Source organism: Fundulus heteroclitus, chromosome 4, assembly GCF_011125445.2.
Source record: "Fundulus heteroclitus isolate FHET01 chromosome 4, MU-UCD_Fhet_4.1, whole genome shotgun sequence".
NCBI classification, from domain to species: Eukaryota; Metazoa; Chordata; class Actinopteri; order Cyprinodontiformes; family Fundulidae; genus Fundulus; species Fundulus heteroclitus.
Window position 1 is genome coordinate 17448229 of NC_046364.1, and position 21445 is coordinate 17469673.

The 21445-nt window shown below is 39.0% G+C and overlaps 1 protein-coding gene across 9 annotated transcripts; it reads right to left on the reverse strand.

Annotated features, from left to right (window-relative positions):
- Nucleotides 1-4800: 4800 nt before the first annotated feature.
- LOC105916365 (kinesin-like protein KIF23) lies at nt 4801-21212 on the reverse strand. Of its 9 annotated transcripts, none has more exons than XM_036136189.1 (24): nt 21108-21212; nt 20533-20593; nt 19063-19191; nt 18305-18410; nt 17200-17336; nt 17009-17121; nt 16740-16910; nt 16318-16359; nt 15760-15872; nt 15388-15509; nt 15025-15127; nt 14829-14908; nt 14580-14699; nt 14180-14339; nt 13699-13857; nt 13405-13571; nt 13118-13291; nt 11586-11795; nt 11049-11360; nt 9130-9363; nt 8870-8958; nt 5882-5942; nt 5669-5709; nt 4801-5582 (listed from the first exon to the last, which is right to left on the reverse strand). In XM_036136189.1, the coding sequence occupies exons 1-24, from the start codon at nt 21119-21121 to the stop codon at nt 5567-5569; spliced, it is 2934 nt and encodes a 977-aa protein (XP_035992082.1). In that variant the 5' UTR covers nt 21122-21212; the 3' UTR covers nt 4801-5566. The 9 variants fall into 9 exon arrangements, with proteins under 9 accessions (XP_035992082.1, XP_035992081.1, XP_021165297.2 ...); XM_036136188.1 differs by having other exon boundaries at nt 13699-13860; XM_021309622.2 differs by lacking the exon at nt 16318-16359.
- Between the last annotated feature and the right edge of the window lie 233 nt (nt 21213-21445).

The following is a 21445-nucleotide window of genomic DNA, read 5'->3' on the forward strand; positions in this document are numbered from 1 at the left end:
GTGACCTGCAAAGACCTTATGAAGTAAAAGTGACTTTAGGCCATAACATCTGGCGGAAACAGCACATTTACAAAGTAAAAACAAATCAAAGAGTTTTGGAGTTCTGGGAAAAGCCTTATTAGGGCTGGAACATAAATCATAAATCATTTTTTATTTTGTATTTATCACTGATGTTACAAAATAAATCAATTAGAATAATAAACAGTGTGAAATTTAGGGACCATACAAACTCCCTGTTTTTAAAATTATGTATATTAACATTTTGGGATTGAGTCAAATTCAAAACTGCCTTAATTGTGTGCTGGACAAGAAATAACTTACTTCCAAATAATATTCAAGACATTTTCAGTGATAGAGAAGGGAGTTATAATTAAAGTAAAATGAAAAATAGATACAAGAAAAACTATGTGCAAGGACGACTATGTGCAAAAAGAGGGGTGACACCAGGAGTCGTGCCACGGTTTCTGGTTTTGTTTATGAGCAGCGCAGTTGATTATCTGAAATGGACTTGTACAGCCAAATGTTGTTCTGTCTTTGGTTTTATTTTCTAATGTGTAAATAGTTGTAGCCTACATTATTTTACTGTACAAGGGAGGGATAGACTTTGAATATATTTTAAAAACAGGGAGTTTGTATGTTCTCTGCCTTGGCTTTCTAAACTGTGTGAGATGTTGATTTTAGTCTATGATACATTATTTTAAATTACTTTTATTTTATTATAGATTTTATGGTTCTGATTTTAATTTTGTGTTGTTTTTTGGGTCTGTGTAATGGTGTTATGTTGTTTCACTGTACAGCACTTTGGTCCTTTGATAAATTTTAAAGTGCCTTATAAATAAAGTTGGATTTCTTTTGTTTAAAGAGAAAGGCTTGAGAAAAAAACATTCAACTTCAGCTAATGTTTATTTTCTGCAAAGATATATATATATATATATACACACACACATTTCTGTGAGAAAAGTGCCTTCCGCTGTCAATTTGCAAAGTGCACATTGGAGCACATACTTTTCAGCTTCATTTGCTGTGAAGTGAAAAGGAGGCAATTTCAGACTTCAGGAGACATAAATGACAACTCGTTTTCCAGGCAGAAATGCAGCCCATCAACTCAGTGACCTCATCAGCCAGGTAGACCAGCCATTCACAGTAAAAAGATATCAGACAGCAGGGGAAAGCCAATGGCTGTAAAGGAGAAACAGGATTAAAACCCTGTAAATGAAAAACTGTCAATGCACTATTGCCTCCATTCAGGCCTACAGAGTAACTTGAGGCTAAATGTTTCACCAGTTATAAGATTTACAGTGAAGCTCAGATCTGAAGCTGATGCTCATGTGTAAGAGCCATGTGTTGTGTTTTAGCAGGTATGCAGCACCATCTGCTGTTCAGAGCTTTACTAACAACTAAGTCCATTAGTGTCTGCAAATCAAAACAAACTATAATTTGCCCGTTACAATTTGCTCAAAATAAGGCAAATTTGTTTTGGGTTGACCATATAGAACTAAGGTAATGACAACACATGATACTTTGGCTTAACAGTCAAATGTAGAGTGTAAAGGAGGAGAGGAGGATGATAGCTAAGGCAAGTCTAGTTTATTTATAAAACACTTTTCAGTAACAAGACGATTCAGAGTTGTACCTGAACAGAACAAAAAACAGAGGACAGAAAAGCATTACAGAGACAGAGGGGAAACATTAGAGACAAGTACATTGAAATAGTAGCAGCAGGTCAGATATAGTATAAGAAAATTTGGACTACAAACTTCAACATTAACATTTAAAGACAAATCTAAACAAATAGGTTTTAAACCTTGATTTGAATGTCACTTTTTACAGTTTTCTGTGTTTGTTCCAGATAATTGGAGCATAGGAACTAAATGCTGCTTCTCTATGTCTGGTTCTGGTTCTGGAGAGTAGACTGGAGTCAGAAGACCTGAGTGGTCTGGAGGGTTGATACACTGATAACAAGTCTGTAATGTATCATTCAGGGATTTATAGACTAACAGAAGTATTTTAAAGTCTATTCTCTGAGATACAGGGAGCCAGTGTAAGGACTTTAGAACTGGGGTTATGTGCTCTACTTTCTTAGTCTTAGTGAGGACGCGGGCAGCAGCGTTCTGGATCAGCTGCAGCTATCTGACCCACTTTTTAGGCAGACCTGTGAAAACACCGTTGCAGTAATCAATTCTACTAAAAATAAACGCATGAATTAGTTTTTGCAGATCCTGCTGAGACATTAGTCCTTTAGTCCTGGAAATGTTCTACAGGTGATAGAAAGTCGACACTGTAACTGTCTTTAAATGCTTTTGGGGGTTCAGGTCTGAGTCCATCACTACTCCCAGGTTTCAGGCCTGATCAGTGGTTTCTAGCTGAAGCTGTGCACTAACTTTTGATCTCTCCTCTATCTGCCCAAAAATTTGTTTTGTTTTCATTGAATTGAAGAAAATGATGGCACATCCACACATTAATTTCTTCAAAGCATTTACTCAACCCTTGACTGGGTTCATAGTCACCTGGTGACATGGTGATAGATAGAGCTGTGTGTCGTCTGCATAGTTATGGTAGTTGATGTTTTTTATGATCTAAGCTAGAGGGAGCATGTAGATATTGAATAGGAGGGGACCCAGGATGGACCATTGGGGAACCGCACGGGATTTTTGTCACCTTTGAAGTAACGGAACCGTCTGACCCAAAAAAGACCCTGTCCTTTAAGTAGGATTTAAACCAGCCACGTGCTGTATCCAAAAGGCCGGCCCAGTTTTCAGAATGGAGTGATCAACAGTATCGAATGCTGCACTGTGGTTCTTCCAGTCTGCATTTATATGGATGTCATTAAACACCTTGACAAGGGCGGTCTCTGTACTGTGGTGAGCACGGAAACCTGACTGGAAAATGTCAAAGCGGCTGGTCGTAGCTAAGGTGTTTAATTGTTGAAACAATATAGTACAACTTTTTCAGTAATCTTACTAATAAAAGGGAGGTTTGAGATGGGCCTACCTTATAACCACTAGTGCAATATTTGCACACCTACAATGACTGCCATTCTAGCATGGTAACCTCATGTGCATGTATGTATGTGCATATATATATATATATATATATATATATATATATATATATATATATATATGCTCGCCTGTGCAAATTCTCAGATATCCAGGTCATCACACTTTGCTTGTTGATTTGCTTTATCTATATATCTCTGCTTCTTTCTTAATTTTATTCCATCTTTAACTGTCTTACAAGAGTTGATGTAACAGATGAATTTCTCCAATTTGAGATTAATAATGTCCAACGTTTTGAGCAGCAATTATAATTACATTTTAGTGTGTGATGCATTTTATTATGATTATTTCTGAATTGTGTGTAACTAGATCTGATATAATTTTGTCTCACACTGTGCTTTCATGGCTTGTGTATGTAAGTCTGTATGTAATTTTACAATAGTATATTTGTAATGAAAATGAAGACCCTTGGCAAAATAGCACCTGTAACTCCAGTCAGGAGCTAAATCAGCTCTCTATAAAATAAATAAAAATAAATACAAGCAGAGCCATATGACATTTTTCTAAGCAATAAGGGCAAATTTGTTCATTTACACCTCCACGTCATCATGTAGTTGGATTTTACCTTTCCTTCCTGCTGACAGACATGTGTGAACAAACTGGTCAGTGATGCAAAATGCACCGAACCTGAAAGGATCCCCCATACACAGACTAATAATGATGTGAAAACCTTTCAATTGTGTTTTATCACTTTACCCTGGATTTGTTTTACCTGTATACATGTAGCTAAACTACTATCAGAAAACAGGGCCATTCCATGGTAAAAATGTGTAAGCTGTAAAATAAATTAATCTATTACACCAGAAGCCAATCAAACAATGGACCTTTTAGAAAAACCTGAACCTTTAGCGCATTATTTACTGAGAACAAAAAGTTATCAAAAGATACAAATCCAGTGCCACAATCATTGGCCCTTCTAAGTTTCTAAAAAAAAACAAATAAAACAATGAAAATACATACTTTTTATTACTTTGAGTCTAGAATGCAGTTTTTCGTGTCTTATTTTCTCTGGAGTATAAATACCAGCTGACAGAGATATTTCTTTAAGCAACTGTTTAAGAAAACCATAACTTAATTTAAAAATTAAAAATACAGCCTGGCCTGCACAGCTAAAATTATTGCAAATTGCTTAAAGTGGAAACCAAAGCCAGATAGTTCAAAGAATCAGACACAATAGAAGACGCAAACACAACGGCAAGATATCAGCAAGAAGCCTCCATAAAGCCCCATTGTTGGGTGGGGGAGAGAAAAAAAAAGGGTTAAGTTAAAGTTAAAATGAGTAAAGAAACACAAAAAACATGTTGACTGAAGAGAAATGATGCAACATTTTATGGACTGATAAACAGACTACTGTTTTATCTGGATCCAGGTCTGAATCCAACCCACAGTATAGTATAAAGCACGGTCGGAGAGGCATCATGCTTTGGGGATATTCTCATACTGTGGTGCTGAGGGACGTTTCTTCCACACCAGGGATCATGGTTCAGTTTAACATAAAAAAAATAAAAAATAAATAATAAAAAAAGTCACATTGCCTTGTGCTGAAGAACACCGCCAATAGAACTTGTTATTCATAGTACAGCTAAGTAAAAGTTTATTTTGTAAAGAAAAAAATAATAAAATAAGACACTGTACATTCCCTTTTATAATAACTGAGTAGTTTTTGCATTTTGATTTGAAATAGATTTTGCTGTGTTCTCAATACATCTGCATGTGGTAAAACAAGTCAGAGCTGTGTTGCTTTTTTTTTTTTTTAAACACACGGCTAGTATTTTTCATCAATTTACTTCACAGCTCCCTAAAAACGATTGATCAAACCAAGGCTGGTCTGAAAATAATACCAACAATACAATGCCTTTTGTGGACAAAGAAGTCATTGCAACATGGACTCGCAATAAATTTAATGCAAGCAAAAATCCTAGTGTGCTACACTCGTTTATGTAAAGTAAAAAGATTATTTACAGCTGGTCAGGTCCACTCTGTGACAGCAGAGCATTTACATTTGCAGGTTCAACATGCTGTAAATCCTAAAACCATTTTTTTTGTGATGCGATGTATACTTACACAAAGTGACATATACATGAAACAACTAAACGGTGGGGAAAAAAAAAAAAAAAGACATAAAAAATTGTTACATAACACAGATACTTTGGGTGGCAGCATAAAGCATACAAAAGATATAACAAACTACATCTATCAGCGTAGCCACAAATGTGAGCATTTACCACCTCTCGGTCTACAAGCAAAGGATTCCAGCACTCAAAATAGGAAAAATAACTTTTTTGTTGGAAAAAATGTAAAAAAGAAAAGAAAAAAAAAAAAAATCACACATAAGTGAAACACATTAAGCAATGATTAATTTATAATTGCACCAGAGTAATGTTTGATATAATCAGGAATACTTGACGAGCTCTCTGACTGTCAGATGCATAGTTCCCCTTTTGCTGATTTGACAGGCAGCAGTTCAGTGTTTTCAGGTAAATAAAATAAATCTTCTCAGCAGGACCTTAAGGTCTTCTGCGCCTGAAAAAAAGAAGCTAATATTAATAAATCTGATTTAAACCTTAAATAACAAACCACGTGTACGATCCATGCCTGCTTTTGCTTACTTTTGATACCCATGGCTTGAACTTGTGTTTGGCACTGGAGCCTATAGAGAAAAGAATAATAAACAAAAAGTTTAAAAAGTGAACAAAAGTATTTTTATTACTTAATGTATAACTATATAATAATTTATAAAAAGGTACAGTAAATGTCTATGTAACCAAATGAGGCTTAACATCTTAGTGATTCTGTTTCTTGATGTTTGTATTTGAGCGTACCCTGTTTTCAATGTTGTCTGTTTGAGTTGGTCCCTCGCCAGAGCCTGATCGCCTTTTGCGACTAAAAAAAAAGAAAAGAAAAAAAAAAAAAGAGAGAGAGTCTCCGTTAGTTTTTGGACAAAGCAAACTCACCAGTTTTCATAAGCATTCTTAAAAATACCAGAACAACTACATGAAAGTTGGATTTGTCTACATCTACCACATTCTTAACATGGTAATAATGATAAACATTGGCCATCAGGCAATAACACACAGATGCAGCAAATATTTATGTTATAGGGTAAAAAATGTAGAGGTTACAAGCTGGGGGGAAAGAACATATCAAGTCTCTAAGTTTTCCTTTAGTACATTTATGCAGCAACCTGCTTTTGGACTATTGCAATATTATATTTACAAATAAAAGCCTATATAAAATACTTCCACTTTTAAACAAAGAGCTAAAGTGAAGAAAATCCACAGCTATATAACAAACCATTAAAGGAGACACATGCTATTAAATCCTTCCTTTTCACATTGAAATCATCAGTTCGTGGCCTATATAAAGTGGAACTGCAATGCTTTGGTCTGAATTACTCCTTAATTTACATCCATGTTCCCCTGTTTTACCTAAGCTCTGAGAGCAACTCATGTTGGTGCTGTCTCTTTAAATCTAAAGGAGGCACTTCACACCCCTCCAGGTTCCACTCCCCCCCTGATCCACCATATTTGCAGTATGCTGGGGGACAGTGTAATGAACAACTCATGACTTATCCACTTGTAGCTTTAGCATCCTTAAGTTTGGACTACAAAAGAAAAAAAATAATAATAAAATGCCCAGAGAGATAAAAAAAAAATGGTGGATTTGTGAGAGTGATAAGCTGGAAGTCCAAGACAGTGTTTATCAGCTCCACAGCAGACACTGGGGCTCCATACGAATACCCTTAATAATAGCTTCTAGCTCCCGTTCCTTGACCTTTCACAGGGTCAACAGTAAGAACTCTATTGTGGGGAGGGAAGGAGCTTCGGACTCCTGTGCCGTAATTCAGACAACCTTTAAACTCCGACGTCATTACATGAAGGAAACGCTCATGGACGATGCGAGTCAAACCCGGGCCGACAGCCCTCTGAAAATGAACTACAAAGTGGGCGCTCTCTTCTCTCCGAACATCTTCGTTGATTTCCGTAAGGGGGCTGTACTGATACATCATGCCATGCAAAGGATTGTGGGATACCTTAAGAGTTCTTATCGCCAGTAAGGAATGTTGTGGGGTTCCTAGGCAAAACTAGCCGCATTAGGTAGTATACAGGCCATTTGTCATACCACCTTCCTTACTGACTGCACTATTTGGACAGCACTTATCACAGCGACCACCGACGCACCTCCGCTTTGGCTTAAGAGTCCTTGCTCTATAAGAATACCGTATTTTTCGGATCATAAAATGCACCGAATTATAAGGCGCACTAAATATTGTTCCCAAGTGTGTAATATCACTCCTCCCTTCCCCCGTACACAGCTCTCTCCTGATAGGGAGAGCTATCCGTCTCCTTCAAAAGGACAGAGTAGTTGCACTACACTGCCCTGTTTCTAACATAAGGCCAAAATAAACTTAACGTTTATATTTAATTAACTTACTAGGTTTATTGTTTCTAGCACATACTCTGGGCGTGGGCTGCCTTACATGAATGCACCTCTAGTTTAGACATTACAGTCAGGCAGTCTTGTAGACAGCTCAGGGGTCTGATCAGGTAGTGACACAGTGTACCGTACTGCTCAGAATGTCCATAGTGGAGCGGCTTGGTTGCTAACCTTACACATGACACATTTTTCTTACACATTTTAAACAGATTTTTGAGCGCATTGTGCCACATAAAATCAGTCAGTAAGCACAAGTACTGCAATCATATATAAGGCGCACCAGATTATAAGGCGCATCATCAATTTTTGAGAAAATTTAAGGATTTTAAGTGCACCTTATAGTCCGAAAAAAATACAGTAATCGGATTGAGCCTCTGATGTAATAGTTAAAAAAAATGTAACAGAACAGAGAAAACTGAATGGCTATGCAGCAGCTGGACAGACTAGATTAAAACTATGCATTTCTAGAAACTACACAAAATGTTTTTAAGGGATTAAAAGTGGATTTTGCATGATCTGCCTTTAAAGCAGAGTAGACTAACTTTTAGCTACTAGGGGCACTAGACCGGTTAGCCTGTCCAGCCAGACTGACGCTATGTGTGTTCAATAAACAGCCTGTCGATCTAGGCAGGTTTAGAGACTTTTTTTTTTAAAGAACAGGCTAGTGGGCGCCACATGTGGTCTTCGAGGGCTACTTGGTGCCCCCCTGCTCTAGATTATCCTTAGAGTCTCCTATTGAAACGGAGAGGGAGAGGACGAGACAGAGCCAGGGGGAGCGGGAGGGGGAGAGGGAGCTCCAGGAGCCGTGGAAGAGAAGGATGGGATAGACAACAGGTTCATTATGAAAGCCTGCAGGAACTTCAACACAGGAGAAAAGTGACATGCAGGTTTGTAACTATATTTACTTTATTTTATATTAACCATGGTCATGATAAACTTTGACTTGAGGATGAGAAAAGTAGAAGCACATAAAGGTTAGCTCTTGTATTTAGCGGGAGTTCAGACTGCCGTAAAGCGCCACTCTCGGTCACATGACCAGTTCTGAATCTGCACCTCTGAAGTTTCATAGGCAAGGGCAGCCTGCACTGAGCATCCATACATGCCAAATGCTGTATATTAACTTGAAAAATCATTTAATATATCTCAAACTAAGCTAATACTTGGGTCAAAACCTACATGGTGCTACTTTAAGGTTTTTAAGTTTTAAAAGCCAAAGTAGAGCATTTAATGAATTTATTGTCAGCTCAGCAATAAGAAGTTGGAAAATATAAAAATCTCACCACTATATTACAGTTATATATGATATAAATTAATAGTAATGAGCTAATATACAAGCAACTCTATAAACAGTGGTATTTGGTCAATGACTTTACCTTGGTGCTGTTGGGCACTCTTGCTTTAGAGTCTCAATATCAGTAAACTGCACAGCTTGTCCTCCACCTCTGGTCTTAAAAACGTTTCCCTGTTGAAGTAAAGTTAAAACGAACATGGACTACTGATCCACAGAAAGATTCAGGCCGATCATTGATCAAATTAGGACCCCAATAAGAAAAGTGTGGCCAGAAGTGGTATATAGGTCAAATGATCAAATCCATGCACAAAAATGTCAAGTTAAGCAATCAAATAGCTTTACCTTTATCAATTTGGTCTCGATCTCCCCGTCAGAGGCAAGCTCTTGGTGTCTAAGCACATATTTGTGGCATTTAGACAGAGCTTTCTCATTCGGGGTCGACACCTTGATCGCATTGGGTATGATTGGCTGCATTACAGTGTCTAGATCCAAATTAGAGGCCGGTTTGTGGTCTACCCATTTCTCCCCACCCGCAGAGTGCGAGCGCCTGTGCATTGGACGAACCGGAGGAACCGTCTGGTGATCCCAAAGTGAGAAACAAAAATCAGGAAGTTATTTACATACCATCCCTTTTAAAAAGGCCTGATCTGGTTAGTGGGGAAGCTGGATTATTAAATGGGGTTTTAGCTTCTTGTGAAGAGAAATGTATTGCTGGAAGTAGGGGAAATTCCCAATAGGTGGAATTTGTTCAGAAATATATTTCATATGTTTTTGAAAATCTTTTCAGGGTACAATTAAATTCTATCTGCTGTGAGCCACGTCAGCAATACATTTCTCAATTCACAGGACTTCACCCAACAGCGTGAGACGCAGCATGCAAAAGACAAAATGTTGCACAGAAACAGGATTATCACTGAACTCCATGATGAGCATGCAAAGGAACGCAAGCCACAACTTCCTCCATTAACAAATGATAGTTATAAATGTGTGTGATTGAGTACAGATTCATGATGTGATGGAAAACACGGCACACACCTTAAAATTCAACTCAATGTAAGCTGTTTTTATATTTTAGCAAACTGATGAGAAAAGGCTTTCTATTCTGCGTGTAAGAAATTACTTTTGTATAATAGCTCTTTTGTTTTGTTTAAATAGACAAACAAAAAAAGGTGTTGAGGTATAGAATCCCATACAGTGCTGTGAAAATTTGCTCCCAAATAGATTTCTTCTATTTTTACTAAACCTGATCTAAAAACAATGATTCTTAGTCATTCTAAAGAAATTCGAAAACAGATTAGAAACAAAGTCATTAAAATTCATCTGCCTTGAAAGGATAAACGAATAACAAGCAACCAATATAGGTCTAGGAGAGTCTAGACTCATCCGTGAGGTCACAAAACAACAATATCTAAAGCTTTGCAGGCCTCACTTGTCTGGATGTTGGATGATGAACACTGACTCTCAGAGCGATAGAGAGATTGGGGAAAAAAATGGCGTCCCCAGACGGAAACCACTGCTGAGCAAAAACAACACCAGAGCCAAACTCAAATTTGCTCAAAGAAGTAAAATAAATAAAAGATGTGCAAAGGCTGAATTAAAACCATTCTGCAAAGAGCCACTGTCATATGCTAGGTGGCAATCGTTGCCGCTAACGGTGCCTTAACCACCTATTGGGTGGGGGCAATTACCACAATTACCGTATTAGTGGGGCAGCTGTTTTTTTCCCCCTCCTTAAAATTAAATCCTTATTTTAAAACTGCCAAATCTATTTATTTACTAAAGTTATATTTTATATTCAGATGTTTTTGATGGCAGATGTGACAAAAAAAAAAAAAAAAAAAAAAAGCACAGAAGAAGTCTGTAAAGCGGGCCCTTTCAGAGCACTGTGGTAGTCGTCTTACAGAATTCAGGCTAGACTCAGTTTCTGGTCAAGCAAAGGTCACTGTTCACTTCAAAACCCCTGCTGTGGTCCTTACATGGAGGGTGGTGAAGGCAAAGTGTGCAATGACATTACTAATCTAGAATACAGCATGCAGGAAGAGCAAAGAAGCTTTCTTTCAGGGAAGGATAAAAACAAAGGAAAGTTTCAAATACCGATCGATCTAAGAGCAGAAAACAGAAATTCTAGACTATACCGATGTTTCTACTTGAAGCATTGCTCAACAAGCACACACAAAGGTACACCAAGACAAGGTTTAACACTACAGGCTCAAAGCGACAAGCTGAACATTTTTCTTTAAGACATCTACTAACACACTGACCCTTGTGCCTGCCTCTTTGTCTAGCTCAGAGACAAAAGCTGCAGCAGGAGCCTCAGTCTCTGGGGCCCAGCGCTGGCCTCTCCTGCGACCCACGCTGCTGGCACTGTGGCATGGGGTGAGAGTCCTGTTGCCAAACTGGGGCGTTCCCGGTTCTCTAGACTGGCTGCCTGAATCTGTAGGAAACCTGTGCTCCCAGTCTGAGATGCAGGAAGCTACTGAAGGAAAGGATGAGGAGGGAGTGGAGGTGGGGAAAGGGTCCTGAACTGCCCTAACAGTGGCTCGGTTTTGGCGGAGAGGTGTCTGGCCTAAGTCCTGCAAAAGTAATTGGGGAATGGGGCAAGGTGTGGTGAATGTTATGAACTGAAGGAAAGCAGAAACACACACAAAAAAAAAACAGGTGGTGCGCACAGCAGAGTGACCTAATTAACTGGACGACAATGATTAGTGGCATGCAGAATTTCCACATTGTGTCAAGTTAATAGAGATGAATGGAATCACACCAGTGGGACAGGCTGCCGCATAGGATGGACAACTTACAGACGGAGGCGGTGGAGAGGCCGAGCGCTTCTGCGCGTTGTGGCGATCTCTCTCTCTGGAGGGTCTCTCGGGTTTCCTGGGCTGTTCTGTGGGGCTGCTGCCAAGGCCGCCGCCGCTCTCCGTCACGATGGCTTTTAACTGCTTCAGCTTCTCGTCCTTCACCCACAGCTTGTTCTGCATCTCCAGCTGCTTGGCATTCACTCGCCTCTCCTAATGAAAATACAACCAGGTTTGAAATACGTTTGGTATATGCTCGGAAGGAAAAAAAAAGATATTCAAAATGTCCTAATTTAATAAATACTGATGTTTTGTTAGTTGAACAAGCTGATGGATGATTCTACCAAATTTGTCCAACATCTCAACTGGAGGTTTTCAATCAGCAGCCTGAAGCCTATTGTGGTAACTTTCCCATCCAATTGTCTCTAATCAGTGATTAGCAGATCAAACATTTAATTTTATTAAGTGTATCAAAATTAAGAAATCCTATTTTGTCGTCTGCAGACACATGAACCAAAAGCACATGCTCTGGTGCACTCTGTAGTTTAATAAAACTCAGATACAGGTCAAGTTCATGTGCTTTAATGCAAATATGTCCATTCCTATTTCTTGCCAGCTACTTATAATGAGTAACTAATAGCTCCAAGCATTTGTAAATAGATTACAAAATCTGAAACTGCAGGTGTATTTTGCTTTATTTAGTCGATTAAAAAAATTTCTTTCTAAAGGGAGAATTTAGATTGTAAATTCTCCCTTTAGAAAGAAATCCAACCTGATTTTTACTGCTTTAAGACTTCCTCTTTTTCTTAATCAATGAAGGAGTGTGTACCTTTCTCTAAATGTCAACACCAAGGACAAACAACACAAAGGTGTGGCTGAAAACAACACGGCAGTTCTCAGCGCCTCTGATTTACGGTGCCCTCCACATCTGACAGTAGCCCCCGTAAACAAGTGGCAATAGGCTTAAAGTAAATGTATGTTGTTGCCATAGCAACAGCAATCTCGCACTGAAAATCTAGAAAAGTCCAACCTTTAATTAAAGCTCCTTTATTCAGTAGAAATTAATCAGTTTTTCCTATAAAATAAAACACAATATCATCTTTGTTAAGTTATCCTTTACCATTTTAAAAGTTAATCAGGAGCATCTATTATTTTTTATTTAACTACAGACCCTTCCAAGTGACAGGAGAACGTCCAATTTAACTAAAGGTTTCCTTCCATTATCTGCAGTCTTAATGGTTGATTGTTTACATGAACTGGACCTGAGATATTTTCACACAGAGATTATAATAAAGCAATGGAAGCTTAGCAGATAAAACTTAATTAGCATCCCATTCTTTAAGTTATAATTAGAAAAAAAAAAGAAATCACCTCTTCACACATATCTATATTTATAAAGGAAAGTTAATATTTTTACAGATACATTGTAAATACTATTTTTGAAACAGTTCGGCAGCTATACTCCAAAGTCAGACAGAATGAGTTTTGGTAGCTTTATTAGAAACCAATTAGTGGATCCACGTTCTTCCACTTACACACTCCTTCTCCCATTTGGCTCTGGTGTCCGTCACCATGCCCTGCATCCGCTGCTCCAGCCGCCTCTTCTCGGCCAGCTCTTTCTGCAGCCTCTGCTCCCTGCTCTCCAGCTCGTGCTGCAGGGAGCGTTTGTCCTGCTCGTACATCTCGGTGGTTTTCTGCAGGATGTCAATCTGAGAGGGAGGACAGCAAGTGTGAGAGAAGAACAAACCTGGCGTCGCTCACAAATGCCAAGTCAGAGCCACGTTTTCAGTGACTCGGAGAAAGTGGAGATGGGAAAACGCACCTTGTATTCCAAGGTCTTTGATTTTTTTTCTAAACGTTCAAGCTCCGTCCTTTGGTTGTTAATGACTTTGTCTTTCTCCCCCAGTTTGCTTTGCTGATCATAGAGTGCCGTCTCCTTAGCAGTGAGCTGGCTGTCAAACTGCTGAAGCTTGGACTTTATTGTATTTGCTGAAAAAGGATGTAAAGAAGTCAGCCTGACATTACTCTCTACAGAGAACTTTCTGGGTGGTGCACACATTTTGTTTACTTATGGCTCATTTAAAAACGACCCATAGGGCAGAAAAATGAATCCTACCAGTTTGATTGAACTGTTCTGTCATCATCTGACGGATCCGGTGCCGTCTTTCCAGAACCTCGATCAGACGGGGCAACGTCTGATCGTCAGAGGGGTCCGAGAGCTCGCAGGAGGGCAGCGGTGGGAGGCTTTCTATGAGCTGGTTCATCAGACCTGGGTCTTCTGGAGATGAGATTAAATTACAGAAAAGTGTTCGATAAAAGAAAAGAAACGTTAAGATTTCAATTGTGTTCTTTATTTAGCAGAAAAAGGTCCAAGCTGGTCTAAAATTAAATATTCTACAGAAGTTTCACTGTTGTCTTGACTCCAACACAGAGACTAAGAGCTGAAACGTGGATTGCCAACACAGTGAAAACGCGATTCTGCCTCTCAGCAGACATCAGCTGTTTACACCAAAACAAAAACTGCGTGCAACATATACAGAAAGGTGCCAGTCAAAAGCAGACGAAGAAAACTGAGCAGCACTCGAGCTGTGGCTCACCTCCGTTACTTGGACCTCCTCGTTCTTCCAGGCGGCGCGACAGCTCCTCTTTGAACGCCTGGTTTCTCTGTCTCCGTCCTGCTGCCAGGCCACAGATTGGACGGTCCACGGGCCGAGCCACCTCCACTTCCTGGGTCATCTCAGCGAAGCGCATCACCAGCTGCAGCACACACAGTCCCAACGCTTAAGCAAAACTAAATGGATCCGGACGTTTCAACAGCAAAAGAGTTGATCCTAAAAATACTCTGATCAATTAGCAGGTTCCCAAAACAAGGCAATTTTTGATTCTTTTGCCTCTAAACCAGCTAATGCTTCTTCAACGACACCAAAGACAGACTTTTTTGAGAATTATATACACTCAAAAGGAGTTATGAGTGTTGTACAAAAAGGGAAATCGTACCAAAGTTTCTTCATAATCGTCAGCCTTGGGGTTAACGCACACAATCATCCGGACTTTTCCTTCTCCATCAAAGTAGTTTTTAAACAGATGTGTGACTTTAGAGTCCCGGTACGGCACCATCTGAGGGAAACAATGGATGTGGGAATGTGGATTAAACGGAAAATGAAAGCTGAGAGAATAAAAGGTTACGCTGCAAGGCAGTGAACCAGAAACCCAGGGCTACTATTGGTTCAGTGAAGAGATGCAAACCCTGTTAGTTCCACACATCTGGTTTTCACGCAGGACTTCCATACATGTCCGCAGCGTCATCAAGGACTGGTTAATATTACCTGTAAATTTAATTGTAAAAGAAAAAAAGACTCAGGGTTAAATGAGAATAGGTGTCAAGTGCATTTTGTTATTGATGAAAATGAGACAAAGAAAGAAAAACACAAGTTAAACAAACCAGCTTCTCGAAGGCGACTTCCCTCAGCTCTGGTTCTGTTGGTGCGTTCACTGCCTGCCAGGTCGACCAGACACAGCTGGCTCACGTTCACCTGGTTTTTGTCCTGTGGGAACGGCACATGAGCTGGATTTAAGTTGCACTCTTCTGTGGCCTTTAAAGCCCTACAAGCTCCATGCAACACAACTCAGAACCATCCATTTGCTTACTGCCTTATCGAAGCCTTTCATAATTCACATCACTCATCACACAAGAAAGACACGTACATCTGCATTCATTGTTGGTAAATGGCTGCTACCCTGTTTAACAGCGTTTTATTAAATACGTTTATATGTGTAAGAAACTCAACTAAAAGGCTTCAATCACCTGTAGTATATAGTCCCCGTCAGCATCCAGAGGTGCTTGGACCAGCTTTACTGTGAACACGCTGTGGGAGCGACTGGACTCACGGTTGAGCTGGGTGTTTGCTATCCGTCTTTTCTTTTGTCCTGAAGAAGAAAAGAAACCCGCAACTTACGTCATTAAATCTCAAAAAGTGAAATTACTCATTCTGATGAGATTATTTAAACTATATCAGACGCTGGAGTCTTAAATGCCTCATCTATGGTATATAAACTTGCACAATTTCTCTTTTTATGACTAGAGTCTAATTTATTTACCTAGTTTGTGTGGGGAAGTTTCATAAAGCAAAGTAAAAACACATAATCTCATGTCCTGAAACAGGAGAACCTTTCTGACCTTTCCAAAAAACTTCAAAAGCCTCTTCCGTAGATTTGACTTCGACCTCCGTGCAACCAGCGACGTACATGTTATGGTTCTGATCTTCACGGAGAATCTTTGACTGAGGTGGTCTGAAACATAGCAGTAAATTAAAAAAACAACAACAATGTAGGTTACATGAACACAAAGTATAATCCACTGCTTTCATGAGCCTAGCTGCACAAGCTGAACACCAAACATTACAGGCGATGTTAGAACAAAACAAAAACCTATGGAGACACGTTCAGTCAGGGGGGGAACCAAGCACGACAGGTATGCACAGCAGCATTCAAGCCATTCAGCGACATCTTCTGTCTCCTTATTAGTAATAATAGGGAGCGAAGCTAAAAAGAGACAGCAGCCACAGACATGTCACAGAGCTAGTGGGGAACCATCACTGTTAAGACCAGGCATTGGATTAAAGGGATGGAGCTGGACTAATGACCTACGCGTCGTATCAGCTACAGCCAGGGTGAATCTATAAATAAAGAGCAAATCTTGGTGTCTAGATCTGATCTGTATTACTGTGCCACATACGTGAACTCTTTGTTCCGTACGGGGGTGTTTCCATCAAGCCACCTATCAAAGTCGAGGATTTGTCATTTATCAAGTTTAGTTTGTAAGGAATAAAAACAACTCTCTGATATGTAAAAAATACACTGCAAAAAGAGAACTCAAAGTAGGTAAAATACTCTTGAAATGAGTGTATTTGTGCCAATGGATTAAGATTTTTGCACTTAAAATAAGAACAATTCATCTTCATCTTATTTCAAGGGCAGGATGACTAATTATCTTATTTTAGGGGTAGGAATTCTCATTCCATTGGCAGATAGCCTTATTTAGCTGCTCAAATCAAGGAAAAATATACTAATTTTAAAAATATTTTACTTACTTTTAGTTCCCTTTTTGCAGTGTAAAATTTTAAGAAGTACGCACTAATGTGCAACGGCATGCCTTACTTTGGTCTGATCAGATCAAATGGAGCATCTTCAAGGAGGTCATAGATATAGTTGTTGTAGATCTCAATGTAGGACACCAATACGCTGTAGCAGCAGTCTTCGTCGACGGTCTCAGACTTACACGCCTCTTCTGGGTTGATCATGTCCGCAAACTCTGGATCGGCCCTCTGCCTAAAATGAAAATAGAAAAAAATAGAAAAGAAACCAGCTTGATGATAAGCCCTAACACTGCTGACTAACAGGAGGATTAACATGCTCCTTTTAGATACCTGGAGGACGGCGTTTTGGGCACCGACTGCTGGTTGTCTCGCTTCTGCCTCTCGAGCAGAGCATCGACCTGGCTCTGAATCTCTATTCCGTTTTTGTCGTCCGGTTTAAACACCTGAGGTGAAAAGCCCGTTTAAACTCATCTGTCCAAACGCTTTGAGAGGTCAAACGTAGAAACCATAAACCATCTTACAAATCTTTTGGCCTGAAAAGGCCCGATGCTGTTGAAAAGCATGTCTAGGGAACGAGGAAGGAGTCCACCTTCTCCAGGTGAGCCCGTCATGGTGTACGTTTTACCACTTCCTGTCACGCCGTAGGTAAACAGCAGACCTGCCGACACAGCCACACATTTCAGAGAAAGGACGAAGAGGAGGAGCACATATTGACCTGAAATGGCAAACTCAAAACGAAGATGGAATTTGCTGCAATGCTATAGTAACCTGGGAAAAAACACCCTATAAATAAATATTCTAAATAAAATTTTCCCAGGCCATAATACGCCCAGATAATTTTCCCTCTGGACATCCTATTGGGCCTGTAGGCCTGTTGTATAGTGCTTAAGGAAAAGACTGTGCATTAGTGCTTCAGAAGGAAAACATTGTGCATTGGCACTTGTGGGTAATATTTGTATTTTTATATTTTGTGGGAGAAAACATTTGCGTATTGTATCAGTTTTAATTTGTTCAAAATTTATTTGAATTCAGTTGTGTTTTTTATATAAATGGCCATTCTCTTTATTTTCTTCATTATTTATATTGTTATGCATAATATATGGCACCCTTTTTGTACCAAAAAGCACTTGGTCTTGTGTTTTTCTCCTCTCCTTGAGTCAGACCAAGAGCTCAGCTTCTCTAGCCGAGTAGTGCACGTTACACCATTTATCTTATAAAAATATAATTACCTAGAAGTAAAAACAACAAAACTGTATTTTTAGGCCTTTTTTCACAATCTTTGAGGAATATATTCCCAACTCAGTCCTCTGTGAATTCAATTTTACTAACAAGTAACCTAAACAAATACAAAAACTTTATTTCACAAAAATCACAACAAGACCAGCTTCACTGCAGATTTATGTTTTCTTTGGTTTACCAGTCTTAAAGGATTTGATGATCCACGCAATAACATCAGAAAGCATATAATCTACATTTCACATGTATTTAAGACCTAGGGTTTCTAATATTCATCTCAGTATTGGTTTTAAAAACAGAATATGCATTATTTACTCAAAACTTTACAGAGTGCAAAACTTTGACCCTTTTGATAGATGAAGAAATGCTTTGAAATCCCATTTCACTTACCGTTTTTACCGTGGATGAGGTCCTCCATGAGCGGCTTGGCAACATCCTTAAACAGCTCAATTTGAGTGGTCTTAATACCAAACACCTTTTTAAAGGAGTACTGTGTCTATGGGACAGACAAATGAAAAAACAAATAAATTCAGCCACAAAAGTCTAAAAAGACAAACAACTTTTGTATTAAGTTTGCTACAGTGGAGCGAGCTCCTGAACACAACTATGACAAAACCAATTCAGTTCTGCTAAGGACACCATGTTTCTGGCAAGATATTTGGACACTTTATTTTCCTGTCTGTTTATTGGGCCTAGGGCTGCATGGTGTTAGTGAAGCACCTATTCGCAAAGTTACTGCGGTCATATCAACATATCATTACCAATAGCAGAAAATCCCACTTTATCACAAAGTCCTTACTATTTTCTATTTACTTGAAAGTCCCTAAAATCTGTTTTTATACATGGGCATAAAGTCCATTCAGCAGACTCAATATGTCGCTGGCCTGCACAGCATAAACGTAAGAAACCTGAAGAGACGGACAGTCCTTTCCAGTCGTAATATTCAGCACCTTGACATGGTGATGATGACAACTGGATATAGTTTTTGGCGTGACCAATTTTCTTTTTATTGGCGTACGTACACTTTTAGTATAGATTCCACGCAAAGTTTTATAAATGAGAGCACAGATCCATATAAGCCTATTATTTTGCTAAATCATGACCAACAGAAAGAAACGGATAGTTTGCCTCATATGTAGCGCACTTACCTCCTTGTATTCACCGTTGCGGTTGGCTTTCAGGCCGTCGGGAGCATGCAGCTGAATGGTGGAGCTGCTGATCATCTCAACACAACATTCCTCATCCTCTCCACCAAGTGGACGTATGCGACAGTAAACCTAGAAAAAATACATTTTATAAAACTATTCTGTCATTGTAAAATTACTCCTAAACAAATGATTAAAAAGAAAAAACCTTTTTTCAGGTTATTTATTTAAGCCACCTTGTCATCTTACCCCCTTTCTACAGGTTACTGTCCCAGTTTCTGTGGCCTGAGAGTACAGCTAAACTAAAGTGCAAAACTTTATTTATTTTTTAAAAAGGACACACTTTAAAAAATGAAAGTTTACAGCCTAGAGCACAATATTAGAAAATCCTGTGATGGCCTTAGTGTTAAAAATGGCGAAGACTCTCAGGTGTGATATATGCCTATTTTCATCTTTCCTCTATACGCTCATCTGCTGCCACACGATTCTGACCAACTGGCTAAATATTACCTTAGTAGGTAAAATGAAAATTCATAAAACTAGGATTATATTAACCAACAACCATTGTGCTCCAGACAGTCCTTTGTAATATGAATATTGCACACAGTGACATTGCGATGACAATATATTCGCTATAACAAAGACAAACAGGTATAAAAATCCCTTTGTTCCCTCTGCTGTGACCTTTTTGAATAAGGAAAACTTTAGTCAGTGCTCAAATCATTGTGGGTCTCACATCATTTATTTATTCATGTTGCCTTTTATGGAAGTGTTTTAAGTGTGTTAAATATTGTTCTTCAGTAATGTTCTTTTGGATATGCCTCTTAAATTATGTGTTTTTACTTATGAACCATTTCCAGATGTCAAAGACAAAACTCTCCATCTCAGGAAATGTGGTGGACGATAAAGTCTCATACGTTGTGCCGCCTCAGTAGGAGCTGTGGCTGCGCCCACACTGAAATACAAAAGTAGATCCAAGTGTTCTGTCTAGTGTGAAGTGTTTCAATACATGTATTTAGTATAATTCTTTTTTTACCCCATTTCTCAATTTAAGTATTTATAATAACTATCATGCAATTGTGTAGCAGTTGTTAAAGAAGTGTTTTGTTGTTTTTTTTTTTGTATTTGTTCAGCTCTTCTCAACTCTTTTTTTTTAAGAACCTGCTATCTTATTTATCTTTTCGTATGTCTTTTTATCTTTCTGATTTTATCCTACTACGGGCCAACCTTGAGTCTGGAATAAAAATTTATTGATTAATTGATTCAATGAGCATGTTACACTAGTGGAAAATGATGAAATGATTAACAGAAGATTGGATTTTTGAATATTTAACATTAGATTTCCCGACAAGGTGGCCTGAAACCGAGGAAGAGCTGGAACATAACTCAAAATGAACAATGAGCTGGTAAAGCACTTTGCTGTTTTAACTTGCTGCATGTATACCACATATATTTATGCTGGATGTCACATACCCCCACAGGGTCCTTCTCTATGTTGGATGGCTTTTTGGCCCTTCGAGGAGTCTTCCCTTTCCTGCGACAAAGCAACCCAGTTAATATCAAACAACATCTAGCAGAATCCACCACACCATCAGCAGCGTGTGGCTCATCAGACAGGCTGAGGAAAACGTTACAGGGATTTTCAATTAGCGGTACTGCTGTGTGTGAGGAGGAAGGAGTCACCGCTAACTTTGTGCCATTCTGCTAGCTTGTGTGTCATCTGCTATCGATAAACAATACTCCGATGTCAAATTTATGCTAACCGGATAAGCATAGCTTTCATACAAATACTGGCAATTACGTTTAGAAGCATCAGACTGTTAGAAAATGTGTGTGTAGTTTACAGGAGAAGGTTGGCAGGTTACCAACCGCAGCTTTAGCTAAAGCTTTTTTTTTAGCTAATCTCTCCTTTACGTCAAACATTTTCTGGGGTAAAAAAAAAGCTATTTTCTAAACTCCAAATACGCCCCCAGTGAGATTCTAACTCTGGTCACGATTTATTCAGCATATGTTTTTTTAAAAAACTAGATAAAAAGTTTAATACCGACCCAGCTCGCTGCATTGTTTCTGTAGCCAAACTCCTCTCGGCTCAGCTGCTCAGAAGCGCCTCTTCTTGGCGATTTGAAATGTTCCCTCTTGTGAAACGTTTTTCCGGTAGACACGAAGGTCAACCAATCAGACGCGAGCGCTGAGGAGCGTGACGTGGAAGTCCCGCCCCCTCTGGGGAAAAACCGTTGACTGCTCCTCAGGTACTGATCACTCCGAAACACCACAAAGAAAACCTTCAGAAGTCTTTTATTATTGCAGATCTGTAAATGTTACAGCTGTTGATATTATACAGGTCCTTAATGTGAAGTAAAGAGTTTCAATAATTAGTCTTATTTAC